The sequence below is a fragment of the Sceloporus occidentalis genome, unplaced genomic scaffold, assembly GCF_023333645.1.
Source record: "Sceloporus occidentalis isolate IW3139 unplaced genomic scaffold, rSceOcc1.0.p SCAF_223, whole genome shotgun sequence".
NCBI classification, from domain to species: Eukaryota; Metazoa; Chordata; class Lepidosauria; order Squamata; family Phrynosomatidae; genus Sceloporus; species Sceloporus occidentalis.
Window position 1 is genome coordinate 426,290 of NW_028317203.1, and position 20,839 is coordinate 447,128.

The following is a 20,839-nucleotide window of genomic DNA, read 5'->3' on the forward strand; positions in this document are numbered from 1 at the left end:
AGATTCGAATCATTCAGAGAATATTACTGATACCATACTTTTATAAATAAATACATTAATAATGTTCACACTGCCCCCAGGATTTAGATTCCCCTGAGTTTGCCCCCCTTTACCTATAACTGCACCTTCAGTTAACTTTATTAAATTAATTAAATTAACCCTCAGTCATCAGCATAAAATTAACCTTTATACCCCATCAACCATAACTGCCCCTAAATTAACCCTAAAGCCCCCACCAACCATAACTCCCCCTAAATTAACCCTAAACACCCCATCAACCATAACTGCCCCTGAAATTAACCGTAAAGACCCCATCAACCATAACGGCCCCTGAAATTAACCCTAAAGACTCCATTAACCATAACTGCCCCTAAATTAATTGCATGTACTCCAGATAAATTACCTAATAAATTGGTATGGTTCTTTGGGTCTTTAGTGTTAATTTAGGGGCATTTATGGTTGATGGGGTATTTAGGGTTAATTTAGGGGCAGTTATGGTTGATGGGGTGTTTAGGGTTCATTTTAGGGGCAGTTATACTTAATGGGGTGTTAAGGGTTAATTTTAGGGGCAGTCATGGTTGATGGGGTGTTAAGGGTTAATTTTAGGGGCAGTCATGGTTGATGGGGTGTTAAGGGTTAATTTTAGGGGCAGTCATGGTTGATGGGGTGTTAAGGGTTAATTTAATGGTGAGGGTTAATTTAATTAATTTAATAAAGTTAGCTTAAGGTGCAGTTGCAGGTAAAGGGGAATGTAAATCCTGGGGGCAGTGATTATTAATGTATTTATTTATAAAAGTATGGTGATATTATCTGAATGATTCGAATCCCAATGAAGGCAGAGGGTCGTTCAAAGATCCGGATCTTACAGTGATCCGGATCTTACAGTAAGATTCGAATCCCTGTAAGATCCGAATCTTTGAACGACTCTCTGCCTTCATTGACATCACTCGAGTAGGCAGGCAGGAGGGTTCATTGACTAATGAAAGGGGCGGGGCCAATCGTTAGTGTGCCTGCACGGAGTTACTGGAAAACAGTAACTCCTGTGAGTCACACTGAGTGATCCGAAGATTCGGATCATGAATTGGATCATTTCAGTGAACGAGTCGAAATGATCCGATTCACTTTAATGATCCGAACTTCCCATCACTAAGCGCAGCTTAGTGGAGGGGGCCCTGACAGGGCTAGGAGGTGGGCCTAAGGGGTTTTGTTTTAATTTTATTGGCTTGCCAGGCTAAGGGCTGGGTCATATAAATAGGTGGTAGCCATTTTGTGAGCTCATTTTATAATCAGCTTTTCAGACCTGTGGTTGTCCCTCCCTATTTATGGTTTGGAGAGTTTGAATGGGGGTTTTCGTGGTAAAAGTTAACTAAAGGTTGTTGGTTGGTATGTTTCGTAGGTTTCAAGCTGGTCTGTGGCTCAGAACATGGGGGTGTAGGGGTATCTGGGTATACCCCTATTAGGAGTTTGGCAAAGTAAATTATTGGCACTTTATTGTTATTGTTTTGGTTATTGTTAAATTATTGTTTGTGGTCATTGTCATGGTGTGGGTGGTGTCGGGATATTATTGTTCTATTGTATTTTGTATGACAATTACTTTTTTGTGAATAGTGTTTTTAAGCTGTGGACTTAAATAATGTTCCACTGCAATTATGGTGTCAGTGTCTTATTTTGGGGGGTTTGGGTATTCTGGTGGGTTTTTTCCTAGAAGGCCCATGGATCGACTATGCGCCTGTCAGTCATGAGAGACCTCCAGTGTTTTAGACCTTTAGACTGTCCAGTGTTTCCCGAAGGGTCAGCTGTGGCATCATAGGAAAGTAATCCTGTTCAGACATTTAAATGGTGTCAGTATAATGACGGGAGACTGAGCAGTCATCAGACAATCTGATCTCCTGTAGATCAGATTTACCTCTCTATGCCATCCCCTACAGCATATAATGCCCCCTGTCACACGGGGTGAACTCTAGTAGAGTGATAGGTAATGGATGCCACAGCAGATCCAACTCTTTACTGCTTTTCTGAACTGTTCCTGTTCCACTTAATTAGTAATAATTAGTGTCTCTTAAAATAAAAGTAGGCTTAATTTTCCTGCTTTCAAACAAATATTTTACCAAAGTTATTTAAAGCATAACGTGCCACCAAAAATAAATGTTGTTGAAATTACCAAATAAAAGGTATTCAGTGACATAATTAATAAAATGTTTTAGCAAAACAAGATAATTATTATAATATATGTCATACCAGAAAATGTAGGAGCTGATGACTATTCCCCAGAAATATTGCCAAGGAGAAACCTAATATGTGCATCGTATGAGGTGAAAGGACAAGGCGATATGTATAACATTATTAGATTTGCTTAAATACTACAGTTGAGGACCGTGGTGAATCAATGGAAGCCCCATCTGCATGACCAAGAGATGATGATGATGAACAGGTGATGGTGGGCCTATCACGTTCTTCCTGGGCACAGAGAAGAGGACATTCTCTCAAGATCTTGAATTAGGAATACCATGGACAGATCAGAACATACCTTTGATAAGAATATAATGAACATTTATGCCCATCAAAGAATATTTTTTTTATTTTTATTTTTTTATGATAATGGATACCATTTTTAGATTTGACCAGATCATCAAAAGAAGTAAAGGTCAGGATAATGGACACATATATGAGATAATTGTGTAGACGGCACTCCCACATAATTAAGATTAAGCACCCGCCTAAGGCCCATATTGTTCTATGGGATCCCCCTATTATAAGGGGCGTGACACAGAATCCTAATAAAGTGAAAACTCTGTAATCTAACATTTTTTAAAACAAACTTTGGATCATAATCATTGCGTTTGATGTAAAAAAAATTATATATATATATATATATATATATATATATATATATATTAACATCATAACTTACATTGCAGATCGGCCCCCTTAAATCTTTTTTGATTAAAGCTACAACCACCCTGGTGCCACCCAAGATAAAATCAAGCATAAGTAGCAAGATGCAGAATAACCCCCCTTTCTGAGGTTAATAAATTACTTGATATAAGCCAACGCTGCTATAAATCTTCCCTAAAAGTTTAATTTTTTTTTCACGCAGATCCTTGCAATATTTTGTTTTTTGTCTGATTATTTCTCAAATAAATATTTGTTACTTTTTTAAATAAACGGCAGAATACTTTTATAAAGTATGCTGATTTAAAGATGGTAGAATTTCGTTATGTAAAATTAAATTAACTCTATTTCAGTGGAAAAACAAGAATTCACTTTCTTACAATGTAGTTTTTACTCATGTAAAAAAAGTGAACGATTTCCACCGATTCACATTCTGAACAGCAGATGTCTCCAGCTTTAACATAATAATCAGCGATCCTCCGGGGGCCGCAGGAATCAGAAAGTAGGACATAGTTAATTATTAAACAGGAGCTGGGAAAATTACATGAACAATAAAGTCAATATATTCAGACCAACACATCGCTGTGTGCTTAATAGGGAATGTTATATAAGTTTCCTTTTTCATAACAGGAACGGCATACTTTCCTTTAAATTACCGTGACTTTTACAAAATGGGGTAGATAACTGGAACAGCCTCCCATCAGAAGTTGTAGAAACGAATGCAATGATGGAATAGCATGGGATAGGCATATGACTACCCTGACGAGGCCAGATACCGATTAGGGTCTAGAAGGGCTGAGTGGTTCTTATCTGCCGCCAAATTCTATATTTCTGTGTTTCCTAGTTCTAAAGCCATTCATGGTTAGTCTGCCTTTCTTACTGGCGTACAACGGTTTTCTGCTTTAACACAGGTGATTTTAGCGAGAATATCTTTATCTACTGGGAAGTAATGGTTTTCATAAGGGTCATTGATAGATAGATAGATAGATAGATAGATAGATGAATGGATAGATAGAAATAGATAGATAGATAGATAGATAGATAGATAGATAGATAGATAGATAGAAATAGATAGATGAATGGATAGATAGATATATAGATAGATAGATAGAAATAGATAGATAGATAGATAGATAGATAGATAGATAGATAGATAGATAGATAGAGAGATAGATAGATAGATAGATAGATAGATAGATAGAGAGATAGATAGATAGATAGATAGAAATAGATAGATGAATGGATAGATAGATATATAGATAAATAGATAGAAATAGATAGATAGATAGATAGATAGATAGATAGATAGATAGATAGATAGATAGGTAGATAGATAGATAGAGAGATACATAGATAGATAGATAGATAGATAGATAGATAGATAGATAGGTAGATAAGTAGATAGATTAGATTTAGTGTCATGCAGTATTTGAGAGCTCCTTATATTTTTATATTTGATTTTTATTCATTAACTCTTTGGTATGTGGGACAAAATGAGTCAGATGACTGAAATTGGGCACTCAAAAATAAAAAAAGTACGGGACCCTTCTGTTACAAATGTCACTATTATGTAAGCGAGAGTTTGCGGGCCGGCGCACATTGTTCTTCCCAAAGCACATACATAATTAATGTTCTGTTACGGGTACCAAGCGGTTCTGGGTCCGCACTCGCAGCCTGGGAAAACGCAACTTTTACATAAACCAGCAACATAAATAAACAAAAAAGGCCAAACATAATAAATAAAAACTGATACATAAATGTAACCGTGTATAGTGTGTTTATAGGTAGGTACATTAACAACGCATTGTCAAAAGTCAATCCAGATGCAGGAAGCGTGTTTAGGAGTTCTGCCCCGTAGGTTGTGGATACCCCATAACAACTGGCTACCAGGGGTAGTCTTTGGTCTCCAGGGTTAAGGGAAATGGCTTTTAGCTAAACCCACTCTTTGCCTTTTATATATAATTTACCTTAGAAAGTGATAGAAACATTTAAATACGTAAAGAGATTTAACGAAGTACAGGAGGGAAGGTTTTTTTCAAAGGAGGGGAAATGTTAGAAGAGATCATAGTCTAAAACTAGAGGGTCAGAGGCTCAGAGATAATTTAAAGAAGTTTTACTTAGAGGGTAGTAGATAAATGGAAGAGCATCCCATCAGAAGTGGTAGAGGCTGATACATTAAGGGAATGTAAACATGCATGGGATAAGCATAATTCTATCCTGAATCTAAGACAAGCCTTTCCGAATGGTTCTCATCTGCCGTCGCATTCTATGTTTCTACCTTTACCACTAGTGCCTGTGGGTGGCCACACCCCTTCTAGGATGGCCCCGCCCCTCCTGTCCCATATGGAAATTTTCAGGTATTGTAGTAAGTGAATGGTAAATGCATGTTTTCAACATGATCGTGCGTAATAGGACAAGCAGTTACTTTTAGCGCACAAAGCACAGGGAAGAACTACAAAATAGCCCGTACTGCTTATAAAAGATTAACTATACAACTGTTGTAACAACTCCTATGACATTTAGCCAGCAAATAGCCTAACAAAGCTTAGTCCAAAGCTATTAAAGTTCTAGAGGCTGCCTAGTATGATACAATCCATTTGTCTTCAGGCCGACACGCTGTATATTTAATATGATGGCCGTTTCTGAGTCAGTGGGAAAGTTGAGGAGAAGTAATGAGCCTCACGACAGGAGAGGTATTAGGACAGATGGTGATTCTGAAACACATGGAAAAAAATGACTCAGAGAAAGCGCCAAATGGTTTTACGTATCAGGGTGCGATGAGATTAATCGCCACCGGGGTGTGGAAAGAGGAAAGAGAATAGAAAACTAAAAATATACAGTAAGGCTAGGTTTCCACTTGGTTTTTTTTAGCTAAAAACGCCCATAAAAACGCCAATAGCGCCACCTGGCGTTTTTTTAGTGAAAAAAACGCAGCAGCCAGATGTTAGCTGTTCTTCAATAGGAAATCGCAGAATGCCATATCCACTTGGCGTTTTTTTGTTTGGCGTTTTTTCAGTCCTCTTTGGCGTTTTTCTGCTTTTTTGGGCTCTGTGGCAGTTTTTCTAAATCGCAGCATGTTGACACTCTAGCGTTTTTTGCAAGGAAATCTTGGCGTTTTTCTCCAATAGAAGTCTATGGGAGAGAAAAAACGCCATGAAAAAGCCATGTGGGTTTTTTGCCTTGGCGTTTTTTCTGGCGTTTTTTCCACAGTTACAATGCAGAGGATGGACTCAGTATCTGTGTGTCCTACGAGAAATAGGCTGGAAACAAACAGTTTCACACAAAACAAAGTTCATATTGAATTCTACACCATTTGGAACAAACATGCCATTACAAACAAACATACGCGACGCATCAACTGGATCCTGCGTGCCAAAAGCAACAGCAAACCATTTGCACCATCATTTGGGGCCAATCTTCCTAGAGGAGCAGACATTCGGAATAAAGCATGCCTTACAAACCACAGAAAAGAGACAAAAGGGTCCGCCGGGGCGTTTAAGTAGAACTCTACCAAGTAAATGACATCAGGGGGCAGATACTTGCCATTTATCCTAATCCCTTTTAGCTGGGTGAAACTTCTAACTTGTAAAGGCTGTAAAAACTGCCTAAGGTCAAAAAAAGCAATTTCCACAGAAAGGCTAAAACGCCAGAAAAAACTCCAGAAAAAACGCCAAAACGCAGGAAAATGCAGTGGCAGTTTTCTTGGCGTTTGTCATCAAGAAAAAAAACGCAGGACAAAAACCCAAGTGGAAACCTAGCCTAAATGTTACTATCGGTGTCTGGCAGAATCGGTTACAAACCAAGCGAACAGACCATAAAACAATCATTGTCTTAGGTTCAGCTAAAATCGTTGTTCGTTATAGTATCTTATAATATCTTCATAACCCGGGAGACCAGGAATTTAAATTGACCCTGGTGGCCAACATGATAGATACATGTGGCCGCTCATAGACTGCGAGGTAAGTGGCCCCCGGTATATGGCACTAGCCACCCGGGAATTTGCCCTGTCTCCGGATGGCTAGTCCTGTTTTGTCGGTGTCGCTCCCCATCTAACTAGTACCTGACCTGCGATTTAATTCCTGGGGCATATCTGTAGTTCTTGTGGGAAGTAAATTCAGATTTGGGTCACTTGAGAAGAGTGAGTAAATGGTAAAAAAGGGTGGCATTAGGGGCAGATAAGGGTAGCATTAGTATGGATGAGACCGTAGAAATGGATGGCATGGACAGGATTAAAGTGGATGAAAACGTAAAGTGCGCATCGGAGGATTAAGATTAAAGGAAGCATAAAGACAGGGTTATTACATAAATAGCAAAGCATGGGAGAATGGTAAAAATGGCAGGAGGGGTGGCAAAGAGGGATCAGAAAGAGATAGAAAGGCCATGTTATTCAGGAGCTGGCAGGGCAGTTTGCCGGATAGTTGCAGTTTGCTGTGCCTGTTTGATTTGCCCCTGTATGGTATCTTTTGGGGGGCACAAAGGAGCAGACAGAGAACGTGCAATTGTGTAACAAAGTGGGAAGGTTTCTGTAGGAACCATTTATACTTTTAGAGTTTTGACTCACAATCAATATGTGGCCCTACCTGGACCTCTCTGGGTCTCCCCAGCAGATCACCTATCATTTCTGGTTGGGCCGACTAGGCCTAGGGTGGCAAATCTGGGATGGGAAGGGAATGGGGAGCAGCTTCGGTGCCACATTATCCTGCACACATCACCCACTTCTGGGATTGGACTCCCTGGGCTGTTTTTCTGCCTAATTGGTTATTTGGGGAGATTATTATTATTTTTATTATTTATCTTTCAGAGCATCTTTTGCCCCATGCATCTGTCTAAGGCAGAACCGTGGGATAGGACATCACTTTTTGGCATTTAGCACAGAAGGAAGAGACCCTCCTGTGACTAAGGCATCTCTGGGGGCAATACATCACTGGGTTGGGGGGAATGTTATTTAGGTCTGAACGTATCCTGTCTGGTTCTCTAACAAAAAAGGTATAATACCCATATTGGTGCTTTAAGTGGTAGTGAAAGGCTTGTTATGAACAGCATTGCATTGTGTGACACCAATAAAAATAGCCTATGGTTTTTCTCAGACACGAACTTTTCTTTCTTTTACTTAATTCAACCTTAAATTGTTTAATATTTGAGTATGAAATCTACAATTTATAGCCATTTACGTTAAAAAAACAGTGTTAAGGTAAAACAGATGTCAAAATAATTAATGAGATAAAATAACGAGATAGCTTTGCATTGTGCGTAAAACAAGAGTAAGTATCCAAAACCGCAGCCAGGCGGTGGAACTCATTACCGCTGCACGCTGTGAAGACAAAACAGCATTAAATGGTTTCAAAAGAGGATAAGATCGCTACATGGGTTCATCATATTGACAGTGGTTACATATTACTACGAGAATGCAGTTTATACAGTACAAGTCTATTCCTATCTGTGGAATTAGACACTCCAAATATTACTTAGATCATAAATTTCATCCAAAATCATTTCATGGTGAATTATAACTATTTCATTGGGGAAAAAGAAAATACGCTAGTTTAAGCAACATGGTTATATTGGATCTCAGAAAACGATCTATAAGATCTATACACAATTCTTGCTGTTTGTCGGGGAAATAAAGACACTCTCTACCTATAGAACAACAAGAATGAAGGTGGCTGTCATACGTGGAAACACTCCTGGGTTTAACCTGGAGTCTCCAGGTGCAGCACTGCTTCCCCGAGTCTCAGGGTCAGTCTCCTCTTTCTCCAGGCAGGGGATTGCTGTTTGACCACGTTACTTCCTACGCACTTGATTCTGATTGTTTTAATAATAAACAAATTACCAAATTAAATAGAATACAGAGAATTTCAAAATACAAATACAAGGTTAAATATGAACAAAGTGATTTCCCAGATGAGTTTCTGGAAGATTCTAAAAAAAAAAATGATGTTCAATTAATTAATAAATATATCAATATTATATAAAAGTAACCAAAAAAAACATGAATTATACATTAATTTTTACAAAGACAACCGCCGTTCTCCTTTGCCTGTCTCCAGTCTACCCTCTACTTTTTATCTGCCTGTTTATAGTTTTTTTTAAATTCTGGACTGTTTCTCCACCATGAATCTTGCGGCCTTCCCTGGCCGGTGCCTGTCTACCATTTACGAACACGAAGCCGCCAGCCCTGACCTTTGGATTGTCAGACCATTCTCTTGTCTCATCCCTGGTACCGCGGATCCGATCTCCGACCTCTCACAGCAACCTTGTAAACACTTAATACAATAAACACAGCCCCATCCTTACGTAAAGGACATATTTTAAATAATTCAAGAGCTCTAAATAGGTTATTATTGTTTTTAAAACCTGAGCGTCTAAAAAAATATTTATACCTAAATCTGCTAACAAATGAACAGTACTTGGTACATTTAGGTAATTTAGTAAATGCAGATCCTATCACTTTCACGGAACAGTGAATTAAATATTTCAATCCAGGACTTCTATGAAATGCAATATTTCATTTACTGTTCCATAGAAATAGATGTTAATTGAATGCAGTGGCCACGTAGCGCACATTATATAAGGAGGGATATTAGAACATTAATGGAAGTATACTGTGTACATGTCATTGCAATATCATTGTGTTATTTGGTATAGGCATCAAGACTACAAAACCAAATATTAGGGGTGAGCATATGGTAAAAAGTTGGCGAGAGCAGGAAATCTATTGGGTTAAAAAAATGGCCACTTTTGGGAGATGGGCTCCAAGTCGTCATTAATATTTTTGCTTATATGGATTTTTATGTGTATTTTTTTTTTACCATTTGTGCATATTCCTTCTTTTTGCCTTTCTACCATTATATATGTATGGGTACAGATGCCGCCTGACGATGGCTGGATATGTGCAGCCGCATGTTTTTATGGCCACGTAGGGTACAGCCGGCCATATCCAGCCTCTGTCTACACGCCGGGGTGGCGGATAAGGTGAGTTTGTGGCGCTGTAGATGGTCCAGGCTTGTATATATCCTTTGATATTTTACAGGTTAATAAAACATGGAATCTGATAGGCCCAGTTCAAAGTTACATAACTGCGAGGTTTGTGTGAAGTTTTTTTTGTTCTTTCTTCACTTTTTCTCTTTTTTTGAGTATGTAGAATCTTTTGTGGCTTAAATGTTCAATCTCAAAGGATTTTATTGCAGTTCTAATGGAGGGAGTTTTTTGAAAGGTTGATTAATAATATATGACCATTCATAATTCAGTCTCAGATTTAAAAGCGAGAATTCAGGTCCGATTGGATGAAAATTCATAGACGCTGTCACTTCTAATCCTGTTAGACCATTTTCCCGTTTAGAATTGTTCGAGACATGCATTTATTCATGTGAATGGCTTTCCTCCCCCATTACTTGATGTTAATAATCTGTTAGCAGTGGCTAGTATAGCTTGCGAAATATCAGAAAGTACGAGAACAAAGCTTCTAGGATCTTGACAGAAATTGACATGACATGCTTGTCATTAGTCTCTGGAAAGAGAAAAGAAAATCTATTCTTATTTGATTTTCCTAGTGCATTGTGTGCTCGTATCCAGGTTCTGGTGAAACGGGTTTATAGAAACCTTTATTTGTGGATAAAACATGATGAGACTATTTTGCGCTACTTGAAACCCACACGGAATTTCCTAGTTTACATTTTAACCAGGAAAAGCGATACTGCGTCCGAAAGGATATTTAGACAGGGAGGAAGGGTCCAGCGATTGCCTATAATGAATACGTAATCGGTTTGCGGGAAAGACAAAAGGGTCTCAATATGTATAGCTTGGAAGAGAGAAGGGAAAACGGGGATATGATAGATATGTTTAAATACTTAAATAGATTTAAGAAAATACATGAAGTTTATTTGAAGAGGGTCAGAGGCTTAGATGAAATGTACTTTACGGAGAAGGTGGTAGTTAAGAGGAACGGCCTTCAAGCATACTGTAAGTGGTAGAAGCTAATTCAGAGAGGGAATTAAACCGTGCATGGGATAGACATATGGCTTCTGAATCTAAGATGAGACCAACGACTGATTAAGGTCTGAGCACTGGCGGAACTACAGGGGTCGCAGCTGGGACGGGCCTGTGCATCAAGGGGGCCCGGGCCGACCCCTGTGACCCCTTGTTCCTGTCTAGTCATACCTATTCAAAATAGTTTAGAAAGGACCGGACCACTCCAGGTCAGAAGGGCCCTTTTCTAAGCTATTTTGAATCAGCACGGGGAGACAGGAATGTATTAGGGTCACGTGACCCCGCAATGAAACCGAGGCTGCCCACACAGTCTGCAAGCACCTGGATAGCAAGCTGCAGGAGTGGTGAGAGGTAAGCGGGGGTTTGTTTCTTTAAATGAATGTGCATGGATGTGTAATTGTGTGTGTGTGAGCATGGATGTGTAATTGTGTGTGTGTGAGCATGGATGTGTAATTGTGTGTGTGAGCATGGATGTGTAATTCTGTGTGTGTGTGAGCATGGATGTGTAATTGTGTGTGTGTGAGCATGGATGTGTAATTGTGTGTGTGTTTGTGAGCAAGCATGTAGTAGGTTGAAATGGAGTGTGTGTTAGAATTAATGTGTACATGTGTTAGTGAGTATGAGTAAGTGTGTGTGCCAGAGTGTATGCTGGATGTGAGGGGGCAAGGGGCATAGAAGGCGCAGACAGGTTGTTTGGGGGCAATGATGGCACAGACCAGCTGTTGGGGGGCCCTGGGGCAATTTTTTAACCAGGGCCCTGTGGTTCTGGTTACACCCCTGGGTCCAAGTCTCTACAGCAGAAAAAACAGGCAGACATGATGGGCAGAATGGTTCTTAACTGACATTAAATTATTTCTCTATTATCATGAACCGTGGAAAGTTCCTCATGATGCACTAGTCTTGATTATCTGGGGAATATTGAATAAATACAGAAATAATTATATGTAAAAATTTAAGTTTCTCGCACTCTTAAAGTCTCTAGACATTAGGCACACAGACTCTTTGAAATAAGATTGAAATATGCACAAATAATTCTTCAGCTTAGTTATTTTAAGCATTTGATCTGATTTTCTGGGTCACTTTAATAATTCATAAAATATTCTAGTATAGGTGCATTCACACTGCTTGTCGTCATGTGTCACAGGTGTCTTGCCCCCCCGATGGAAGGCAGACCAGACATACCGTGCTTTATCGAGTTATTCTACAAAAATGATGTACTTAATGTATTTTAGGGGAAGAAAAAACTATATGGAACATATTTTTCAGTATTCTAGTGAACTCAATGAACCAAATAATACCAAGATCTTCAAGTGATTGAGTCTGAATCTTTCATTGTGGGTAAAATGCCAACCTCACTGCGCCTATAAAAAAGAAATAATAAAGGGAAACGGAAAAGATTCAGCTTCTGAAAAGAAAAACAGTTGAACAAAAAATGGAACAAAAGTATAAATCAATTTGGATTCAAATACTCCGTGTACCAAATCTTAGAACATAAAAACACATTTCCATGGAATTGGTACAAATAAGCAAGCTATATATGTGTATATGGTATTAAAGTACCAGCAGGGTCAGACTCTTAACGAAGCAAACTAAGCACTTGTGTAAAGCGTTGCCCTTTTCTGAGATGCCGAGGAAAACAATATTTTTATTCAGTTGTATTATTATTATTTATTGTTTTTTTGTAGCACCATCATATTCCACAGCGCTGTACAATGCCTTTAGCCCTAACATACCCAAACATATATGTTCATACCGTAGCTAATTTGTAGTGATCCATTCCTTACTAATCTACGGTAAACAAAGTAAGAATTCTGCGCAAACCCAGTGAAAACCATTAAAACACCTATCTGCAGCATAAATATTGGGGATTCCGTCGCACTATATGGCCGTATATTGCTTAGCCCGCCACTACATCAGAGTGCCCCAAGTTTGGAGATTCCTTTTTAACTTTTCATGGCTAAGAAGCTGAATCAGTGGAACTTCCCTACATTTTAACCCAAAAAGGCCTTCTCTGGACTCCAATTAGTGGGGTGAATTGTCAGACCATGAAAGAAGTTGGGAGCTGCAAAGAACTTTAATATGCCTTTTTTTTCAGGTGATGGCCTGAGATACTGGAGTGTTCATATAATGTTTAAATTTTTTTGTAGTATGTTTTTTTATTCTGTTTCTACAATGTATATTAAACTATGCATAAACGCAACAGGTATACTGAATCTGATCTGTGGGTGCTTTTTGGGTTTTCCAAAGATAAAATAAAATTATGTCTGTGTTGAAATAAGGAAAACAAAGCGTGGGTATTGTGAATACAGTACTAAAGGCGGACATTTTATTTTTAGCTCGCCATTTAAAACATACATTTAATATCTTAATATATATCTTAATATTATATTACATTTCCATAGGTCTGTTACGATAGGGGAGAGAGAAGAGTAACCATAATATTACAGTTGAAAATATACATAACTGACAACAACGTGAACACACATGAGATAAACTGTTACAAACGGAGAAGATGCCCCTACTCTTGCAAGTCTTTTGATATATTCTGCAGGGACTAATCATGTGTCGTCTGCTACACAAAACACTCTAATAAAAGAAAACAATCATCTCAGCAATCAATCTAAAGTGTATCAAACTGAATGGAATTCAATGCTTTGTTAGCGTCTGTCTTGTCTAGAAGTATCCTCAAGTTGTGTGTAGAATACATGGTATAGCTTCCTTCTATTTGTCCCAGTGTCCTCTACATTGCTAGAAGACCACTACATCATGACCGATCCCTTGGATTAATCAAGGACCTCTTTAGAGATATGATGTACTGGGGCAGACCCTTTGGACATGATCTTTCATCACTGGAATGGGTTCCATCTTCCTTGGAATTGGCTTCTGTCTTTCTCTTTGTTCACAAAATACATAGTCATAGTTACCTAGGTTCTCTTGAGTAGACAGGTATTCAGCAAATAGAGTATTTAATAAAATATTACTATTTTCTAAAGTCCTAAAGCTGTCTATTTGTTCACATCACAGACCCACTGTGTCCAACCAGATCATCAGGGCCAAGAGGGAATCTAACCTTCACCCCGCCAGTCAATAGCATGGCGTACATTAACAAACTTGTGTGTAATTTCCAAACACTTCTATGTAAAGCTCACAAAACATTGTCTGAAAAACATAATACTAAAGAAACTGATGTTATTCTTAGTTTTGAGACAATGTAACCCACCTCTAATGTCTTTATAGTAACGCCTTTGAGTTTTGACAGCTTTTGCCTGCTTTGTTTCTTTTTTATATTTCTTAATCTCTATTAACAGGCTCAATTCAAAGTCAACAGATCTGTTCACCAAACTGCAAGTGGTTGCGAGTTGGCAAAAAAAGGCCAACTCACAAACAAAAATCACCTGTAAATCTCATATACTCAAGAGAGATGATGTCAGTTAAAGAAGACAACCTGAGGATTCATTAACCTTGCGATTTGCCAACAGGTGTTAATTTCAGGAACTTTTCCTTTGGTGATTTCCACAACCCTTCTCTATTTGCGAACTCCCAGATATTAAAACTGGTTAATATGTGATGGTTGCACCATAAATCACTGATGGTTCAAGGCTCATCTTTGGTACCAGTCACTAGAGAGGGCATAATGGCTGCTCACACTGGGCAGATGGATGTGTTATATTTTGGGATCATAAGCATCGGTATCTGGATAGCTTATTGACAGCTCCTCAGAACATTCACATAGTGCAGGGGCGTCCAACCTGCGGCCCTCCAGCTGCTGCAGGACTACATCTCCCATACTCCTCAGCCTGCTCCTAAGCTGAAAGAGCATTGTGGGAGATGTAGTCCTGCAGCAGCAGGAGGGCCGCAGGTTGGACGCCCCTGACATAGTGGAACAGCTATACGTCTATGTGGGATTATTGATACATCTAAAATAATGACGTGTGTAAATGAAGTACCCAAACAGATTTTGGCGTATCAAAAGTAGACCGTACGCGATATGCATGAGTGTCTTTTTTATATCATATAAACATAGAATTTGGTAGCAGATAAGAACCATTTGGTCCATTTGGTTGCAGACAATTCCAGTATATTCAACTATCATTAACTTGACGGTGTCATTAGTGGACAAAGGAGGACGTTGAAAGAGTGGAAAGGGTCTCTTGCATCTTCTGGCTGCAGAACGTATCATTGAAGCTCCACTGAGATGTCTCCATAGACCCTGGTGAAGCTTGCTTAAGGTCTTCTGAGATTTTACTTGGTTTTAAAGGCTGGAGAAATGTCTTACTACTTATATAATACGGGAAGGAGACAGTGTTAACTTACTTGACATCCTACTAAACCAACAGTTGAGTGGTTGCTAAACAGTCATGTTTAGAAAAAAAGAAAACCATACTTGGTGTTACTTAACCGTGGAGATTATTATAACTTGTTTTAATATAAAAATGGCTTTATATTTGTCAAATCAACTGTAATGCATTTAGTTGTAGAATCTGTTTTCCCCCCATCAAGAATATTCTTCAAATAAACTGTTTCTCTATGTTATACATCAATTTGATTATAATGATTTAATTGGTAGTTTAGCCCGTAGATAACATTTGCACATGAAAAATTTCCAGTAATTATAGATTTCTGTGGACTCCAAGCTGTTGAAATTACAGTTTGAAACCTAAATTATAAACCAGCTGTAACCGTGAATGATGTAAATTATACATCAGTTTCTTTTCCTTGTATACAGACTGAAGTTCAAAAAAGAAGCAAAAAACCCCACAAAAGCCGAAATTATAAAAAACAGAAATGTGACATATAACATTCTGTAAACATATGCTTTTTGTGATATTTGTCTAATTATTTCCATTGCTTTTTTACTTAACGCTTAATCTTTTTTATCCATTTTTCTTGAAAGGAAAGACAGCCTATATGGAATAAATTGCAAAAGCTATGTAGAATTTTATGTCATTATGTTCATTTAGTAAGTATATTCATTTGTCTTCTAGACCCTTTGAAAGGCAATCAACTGGAAGCTGTATAAGTTAAAGGGACATTGTAAATAAATTGTATTAATGTAAAATTGGTCAGGTTGTAACCTTCTACTGCCTTCCACTTCCATAGGTGGATGTGACGCTAGTGAATGCACTGGGTTCATACTATTGTGGATGCTCTATATATATGCTGTATATAACAAATTGTACCTCCACCTGTGAGCACAAATGCTGAATTGTCACACATTATATGTACTGTGCCTTTAAGTCTGATATACATTTATTGTAGCAAGTGACTCTTTTTTCTCGCTGTTGAACCACGTAACAAAATGTTATTATAGAAAGAAGCTAGGATAATAATGGATAATGGGATAATAATGAGTCCAAGTGACTAGTAGCAGTTATGGATTATCAAGCTATGCAATGTAAGGGTCCTGACACCATGCGTTGGTGCTCAGTGAACATACTCATGTATTATCCATTGTAAGATGTGCAGGGCTTCATTTGCTATGTGAAAAGTGCATTGGGGCAAACCCAGACTGCCATAAGAGTGCCAAACCAAGAAGCAAAATTCAGCACTCTACAGAACACGTTTCCACTGTTGTAGAGTCCAGTGGCAGCGTGCTCTACTCCACTCGATCAGATACTTCGCATTGTGCTTGGTGATGAGAGACCTGCATGCGGCTGCTCGGCCGCGAAAACCCATCCCATGAAGCTCCCGCCGCACAGTGACTTTACGTGGTCTTCTGCTTCATGGCTGAGTTGCTGCTCTTTCTAAAAGCTTCCCCTTTCCAGTTATTCCACTTATAGTTGACTGTGGAATATCTAGCAGGGAAGAAGTTTCAAAAACTGATTTATTGCAAAGGTGGCGTCCTATCACAGCACCATGCTTTAATTCACTGAGCTCCAACTTTTATCCATATAGTGTATGTAGCATTCACAGGGATCCAGTTTTAGGTGTTAAAAACACTCACCAATCTCACTCCAATCCTAAACAATTCCCGATCACTCTGTATATATTTTTAGCAGTGGTTTACGAGACTCTCCTCTACACCTTTCTTAATATTTTATCCTCTATACCCCTTGCATGCTGCAGCATACATACCATAAGGTCACGGAAGGAACTGATTAATGAGTCTAGCTCATAAAGAAATCACTATGATTAATTAATTGATTTCCTCTGTAAGCCTTTTGATCCGACATAAAACATGAAGGCAACACTCTTCTGTGTATATGTAGGGTACTCAAGGTACAATTTTAGGGTCTCTTACATGTAATTTAAAGAGAAAAGGAAATTAAAACATATTTATTCTAATAAACTTTACTTAAACGATCTCGTAGGCCGGAAGTTAGTACGTGAAGCTTCTGTTGTAGATCACAAACAGCTGAACAGCAGCCACCACATTTCTAGGGTAGCGGATTTTCATTCTATCGCCCACTCTGTATTCAGCAGACGTAAGAATAGATTCTAGTCATGCCGGGTGACACATGCATATTGATGCCAATTAATATAGCCTGTGATGTGGAACATATTACTGCAATCTAAAATATGTAACAATTGCCAAAAGCCTTTGCGCATTAGAGCCAGAAATAGTTCTTCATGAATGGCAGAACTGGTAGACAGAGTCTTTAGTAAATGATTCATTTGCATGTTTTCATTCTGTCAGAAACTTCCGTCCTCCTGTCTAGTCAGTACACAGAATTTCATGGCCGCTACAATGTCTCGCACCAATAATTAGACGTAACAAAAGCTTGGCAATACAATGGAAGCCGGTGCACGATTATATTGAAGGGGCCAGCATGTAAACCTTTCTTATATAGGCAATTCATGTGGAACCGTACCTTTAAACCCAATTTTTCTTGCAACATATCCAGATTTTGTTTTAGATTTCTCTTTTATCACTTTTTTCACAGCTATAAAACTTGAGAATACACAAATATTTGAGTCTTTCGATGAGACTTAATGTCTGTTGTTCAGCCCAAGATGGGCACATTTTCTCTCCTGTAGCCCATGGAACCAGCGTAGCTTAGTGAAAGGGTCTTTGACTCGGTGAGGAGGTGGGCGTAGGATAATGGGTTTAAGGGACGTTGAGGGGTCCTGTAGAAATAGGTCCCTCCATTTTCTGTCACTTACAATCAGTTTTTCTTACCTGAATCTTCCCTCCCTCCCTGTTATTAGTAGGGTGACCGAGGTTCTTCTTGTCAGTGTCCCGGTGGCGGGGCTGGTCAGTGTAAGGTGGGGGTGGAATAATGGTTAGTTAATATGAAATAGCGTATTTCTGGTTTGGTTGGTATTGGTGGTTTCGAGCTGGTCTGTGGCTCAGAACCTGGGGTGGGAAAGGTACTTCTCGGTATGCTCTTTCCCGATTGGTTTTGTTGTCAGGGTAAATGGTGTTATTATATGTATGGGAAGGGGGGTCATTGTCAGGGGGATGATTGGAAAACAATGGGGGAACGTCTGCTCTGTATTACTTGTGCAGTTAATTCCGACCCTTTATTTTGTTAATAATTAATTGTGTTTGTTTCCCTTACAAATTAAAATATGTGGCCAATTTTTTTATCCAAAACAGTTTGTGTCTGTGTGTTTATTTGGGGGTTAAGGTATTAGATATCCGAAGCCCGCGAAATCGACAGTTCCTCAGTCATGGTTTCCTCCAGTTTGAAGAAACTAAGCGTTCATCAACAACAAAAATAACATCATAACCAATTATTATTTCTTGAATTTGTTAATAATTACATGAATGGGTGGAAGAATACAAGCTCATCGGTATCTGGAAAATATGGCTTTGACTCTGGAGACACAATTTGAATTCAATTACGAAACGTCCCATCTGATCAGAGCAATGTATATATATGTGAGATATATCTTCACTTCACTTCAGGTATTAAAAAAATTAGAAATGCTCCTGCATAATACAGTACATCATTTTATTAAGAACATCTTTGTACAGACTAGATCTATATAAATTAAACACATGACATATAACTGTTGTGTTTATTAGATTTTCACTTTATATAAAATTAGGAAAGTTGGAACAGTAGGTTGCCTTTCATATAATGATTGACAATGAGACATGCACCAGCCACGATATGGAATATTAGAACAAGCTGTCAATGCCAGATGACATTACAATCATTCTCCTCTGGCAACAAACACTGCAAACAACATCAGTCGAAGGATTGCAAGGATTCACGCTCATGACAAAGTGACGGACTTAGTACTCAACGGAACATATCAAAGTATGAAGAAGAAACTTTACACATGGATGCGGCTTAAATTAAGGGTTTTTGCAAAACAACACAGAATGTAAGGAAGTTTTGATATTTGAAAAAAGATAAACGGGTGGAACTAACCAACATGCCATTGATTGCAACATTCCGGTTCTAATGGTGTTTTGTATTATCCAAAAAGGAAATTCTTCAAGGAGGGAAAAGAAAGCAACATAAAAAAGAACACATCCTCTTATCTCAACGCTTGGCATGGAAGGACTTTGATGGAGCTTGATGTTGGAACTCCATTGCCTTGAACGTCATCATCTTCTAAACCTTCTGCGGTTCCCTTTTTGTGACCCTTACTTCAAGGAGATGGTGGACCCTTTAGAGAATTGCATGACCCATTGCCGGTAGTGGCAGCTTGAGCAGACCACTGGGTTGAGGAAAGAAAAGAAATTATTAATGGAAATACAATCATTTGTACAGTAATCTGGGACAATTCTCTTGGTTTAGTAAGCTTAAAACTGTCATTTCATAACTGGAGATATTTTTGAAATAAAAGATATATGATGGAACTTGTTGCACATTAAGATAGTAGAATTATTTACGTGGACCTGTCCTGGGGGGAAAAACCCTAAGTAATCTCAAAAATGTTACTGTTACTTTTTAGTTTTTTCACTTGGCAGCTTCTGATTTGCTTTTCAACACATTAACCTCTTGCAAGAAGAACATATTTTATGATTTTATGACACTTTTATGATTTAAAAAGAGGCAAAAAGTTGCAGACTGATTTTGAAGTCATTGAAATAGGCTCTCTGGGATTTTCTTATTTCATCATGTCCCAGTTTAAGATTTTTTTCCTTGAAAATATTAATTAAAATGCATTTCTGTAAAGAGTTAGTAAAACCCTCTGTCTTAAATATAGCTTTGTAAACTGTACCCATGCGACTTAAGGCAATAACATATTTTTCATAAATACGTAAAAAAACCCAGATTCAACTAAATGCAAATTTATAACCCCCCCTCAAATTTTTAATATATATTCCGAGAATTAGATTACTGTCTGCTCACATCAAGATTTCTTTTAGGATTTTAAGTCAAAATTTGTGATAAATAGATTTAATCTTAAGAATTAGTGTTTTATTCACCGCAGGAATAAAAAATAAACAATAAACAAGTCTTGGGAAATAAGGAGAAGAATCATTCTTGTAACCATGCTGTGGATAAAAATGTCCCCAGGCATTTTAAAACCCAGCCATTACACAAAGGAGTGCAAAAGAATGCAAACCAGCAGCATAGTCAAAATATCTTGTGTTTGTGTATACGTGGCAGACCTGAAAAGGGGTTACAGAAAGAATAGAAAGACTGTCTGCAGTTAATGGAAGATGGAATGCAGTCTCCCGCATGGTTCCCATTTGCTGCAAGCAGTGATTCATGTCCCCCAACTATACCGCAAGACTGCAGTCCCAATGTTATCCTCCAGTGTCTGAAGGAACAGTACCATACCTGGGAACTGTGTTGGGCTTGGCCCAGAGACTCAGAGAGGAGGGCCGCTTCTCCAATTCAACACCGGATCCTCTGGGTCACGGGTCCTGACATGCCCCACTCCCCAGTCATTTGCCCCTTAAATGGGAGTGTTTCCTGTGAGACGCCTGGGACGCGTCCTTCAAGGGTAGGCTCTGGGTAGCCGGTGCCCACAAGTTCCCAGTTATGGACAGAAAACTGGAGACCTCAAGCTGTCCTACGTTTTGTTCTTAATGCCAGGAATTATAATTCAG

At 38.6% G+C, this 20,839-nt stretch overlaps 1 protein-coding gene across 1 annotated transcript in view; it reads right to left on the reverse strand.

Moving 5' to 3' along the window:
- Positions 1–11,149: 11,149 nt before the first annotated feature.
- The window catches only part of LOC149276953 (synaptotagmin-9-like), a 73,294-nt gene continuing 63,604 nt past the window's right edge, over positions 11,150–20,839 (reverse strand). The window contains exon 7 of the mRNA XM_089503242.1: positions 11,150–11,259. Within this exon, the coding sequence (XP_089359368.1) occupies positions 11,150–11,259 (110 nt within the window). The remainder of the gene's footprint in view (positions 11,260–20,839) is intronic.